Genomic DNA, 3037 nt, shown 5'->3' with positions numbered 1-3037 from the left:
ATTCTGAATCCCAAATGCTCTTTTGATGCCTTTTTTGAAAGGTCCAAATATCTTTTCAACCTCCCCAAGCAACATCTCACCAGCAACAGCACACAGGAATCTAAAGAACCAAAACATCCATGACCATATGGAGAACTCAGGATTAAAATGCAACTCTGAATCAGAAGTTATTTGTCGTCAGTTCATCCAAGTGACTTTGTACAACCAAATTATTAAGACACAGGAAACGCAAATCCAAGCTCATGAGTGTATCTGCTTTGATTTTTGTCTCTCAAGTACATACAAAGGCAAAGCATCTGTCAGGGCCACAGGGAAGTGGAATTGTTTTAGTACATGTTGTTCCCTCGAGCTGCCGAATGCAATAGGGAACTGATGATGGAGATCCACTAAAACTCCTGGGCAGAGACAGTGGCACATCCTGGACTCCCCTGGCTGTGCTGGGGCAGCTCAGAACCCAACACAGGCTGGAGTTTAAGAACAAGGAATAAGACCAAAGATAACACAAGACAATTTCACCCTTAGTTCTCCATTTTTCGCTTCTTTTTTCCCCCTCAGGAAGGTAAAAAGCTAAAGAGGATCAGCAGTCTGAGGAACGTTGGAGGTTGTCGGTTCAGGTTCCGTAAGACTCCTGTGCCTCTGCCAGGTTAAAGCTGACACTGTTTCTCCTGTGGTTTTTGGTAGACAGAGAAAGGAACTCTAACAATGTCACCTTACAACCTGCAGGCTGAGGAACTGCCTGAGCCACCCTCTGGGAAGGAGAAACACCAGAGGTTTTAGGTGACCTTTCCAAGGGCACTTGTTCTTCCACCCTTTTTGGCATGGAAATTTCTAGACAAGAACACAACTGGTAATAAAGCAACTCCAGAATAGTTACAAGGATGAAGTTTCAGAATTAAAACCAAATGCCTGAACAAACGCAGCAACAAACCCAGAGATTAGGAGCTGTACAAAGTGTTTAAGATGAGATGTACCAATCTCCTACTGGTTCCTCAGCAGAAGGAAGGTTCCAGCTGCAAATGCTGGAGGAACAGATCACATCCAAAGGGGAAAGGGTTCAGGGAAGAACACTGACAAGACCATGACAAGGTAGCAGGAGAAGAGGGAAGAAAGCAGAGAGGACCTGAGGGTGTCTGAATGAACAGAGACTGAGGGGACCCCTGATTTGGGTGGCAGCAGCTGCTCTGGGGTTGGATGGAGCCAGAAGCTGCAGAGGGTTTGACTGTGGTCATGTTGGAAGGGAGGACATGCTGCCCATGCTCAACTGCTGATCTGGGGCCAAGGAGACCAAAAGGAGAGACAGGACAGAGGAGGCAGAAGGGCTGAGAGGACAGGGCTGAGCAGGGAAGGGTTTTGGGCCATGAAGGACATGAAGAAATAGCTCCTGGCTGGGAGGAGATGAGGGAAACAAAGTGGAATAAGAGTATCTGTGAATAATGTCAGAACCCTTGAACCAGCTACAGGATGACCTGGGGCATTCTCAGGTTTGTTAGGTCAGAACTGGGCAGAGAGGTGGGAATAATTGTGCTGAACAATGTTCCGTGGCAAATGTGTTTTCAGAGCTCAGCAAGAGCATTGCCAGAAGGGTCTTCACACCTGGGAACTGTTTGGGACCAAGACCAACCCTAGGGAGCTCTAGAGGAAATCTTGAAGAGATGCTCTCCCCCTTCAGAGGGACAACCAGCCAGGTGAGATTGTGGTGAGAGGCTGCCCCAGACACCTCCTGAGGTGTCACCTCTGAGGTTAAGGGGATAGGTCAGTGCTGGTGTGTGTAGGAACATGAAAGGGGCTCTGAGTTTCTAAAGTCCTTAGGGTAAGAGAGATGCAATGTTTGCATTGCAGTAGAAAGGATTTGGAAGGGTGTGAGAGCAACCTCTGTAACTGGTTTGGATAGAGGCAGTTGTGCTCATGGGAGTGGACAGGGCCAGCCCTGAATCTTTTCATGGTCTCTACCTGTCCTGCATCCTAGAAACTGGAGAGATGCTGTGCAGTGAGTCAGGGGCTTCAGCAGGTCACCCCAACCAGGCCCATGCAAGCAGGGTCTGGACAGCTTGGACCAAGCTGTGAACCCAAGCTCTGGCCACATATCGTTAGGCCAGAACCCACGTCAGCCCTTGCCCCATGGTCACTGTCCTCCCACCCTCTCTCAGATGCACAAGCAGCACTGGGATAGTGGCTTGGCTGACAAGATGCACTTTGGTTCTCATTCTTCCATCACTTTGTGGGTGTGGAAGGGAGAAAGGAGCAATCAGACATGAGGAAGCACAAGGTTGATGGGCACAGTTATAGGAGACTGGGCCATATTGTGCACGCTCCAAAATATGGTCCTATGTTTAATGTTAATGGAAAGCATCAGTCATGCACCAGAGGGACATTTCTATCAACACCAAACACACTCTGATGCCAGTAAATATTACTGGTTGGCAGAGAAAAGTTACACCATGTGTAATTTTGCTCTTGGTTTTCTCTTACCATGTGTAGGTGTCTGGGTGGCACTGTTTAGTATCAGGTGATTATAGTTTTGTTCTTGGTCATCTGAAATTCACAGAGAGAGAAAAAAAATCCCTTTAAGAACCAGCTTAGCATTACCCAGAGATGTGCAGATGATAATTACAGCTCACAGTAGGCACAGGAAATCTCAGCATGATTAAAGAAAGGAGAAGAAAATGCTTAAGGAAGCAGAAGATTCTGTTCTGTAGTTCATTTCAAATTCCAGATGTAAGAAGAACATGATAATGGGAATCTGCTCCCCCTGTGCTGAGCCTGCAAATTAGGGTTAGCTGTAAGGTAAGAAACATGTTCAGACAGGAGCAAAGCCCAGCAAAGCCCCAAATGTGGGTGGTGTGTTCCTGGGAGCTGCTCCAGGCTCACAGCTCCATCCACCGTGGAGGTTCTCAGGATAGACTCGCTCAGTGCCTCAATGGCCTTTGGGCAGTGAGTGCCCAAAGCTGAGCACAGCACTGAGCTGGGACCTCCCCAGTGCCCAGTGCAGGGGGTTGACACTGCCCGGGTGCTGCTGCCACACTCTGCTGGGGCCAGG

At 48.3% G+C, this 3037-nt stretch overlaps 1 protein-coding gene across 1 annotated transcript in view; it reads right to left on the bottom strand.

The window, feature by feature from the left end:
• LOC103798491 (protein shisa-6 homolog) overlaps positions 1-2532 on the bottom strand; it is a gene marked incomplete at its 5' end in the record, with an annotated part of 14977 nt that extends 12445 nt beyond the window's left edge. The window contains one exon of the mRNA XM_009070757.1: positions 2470-2532. Coding sequence (XP_009069005.1) covers positions 2470-2532 — 63 coding nt within the window. The remainder of the gene's footprint in view (positions 1-2469) is intronic.
• Between the last annotated feature and the right edge of the window lie 505 nt (positions 2533-3037).

The sequence above is a fragment of the Acanthisitta chloris genome, unplaced genomic scaffold (genome assembly GCF_000695815.1).
Source record: "Acanthisitta chloris isolate BGI_N310 unplaced genomic scaffold, ASM69581v1 scaffold11282, whole genome shotgun sequence".
Taxonomy (NCBI): Eukaryota; Metazoa; Chordata; class Aves; order Passeriformes; family Acanthisittidae; genus Acanthisitta; species Acanthisitta chloris.
The sequence above is the reverse complement of the archived record's forward strand: the minus strand, read 5'-3'. Positions and strand labels throughout refer to the sequence as shown.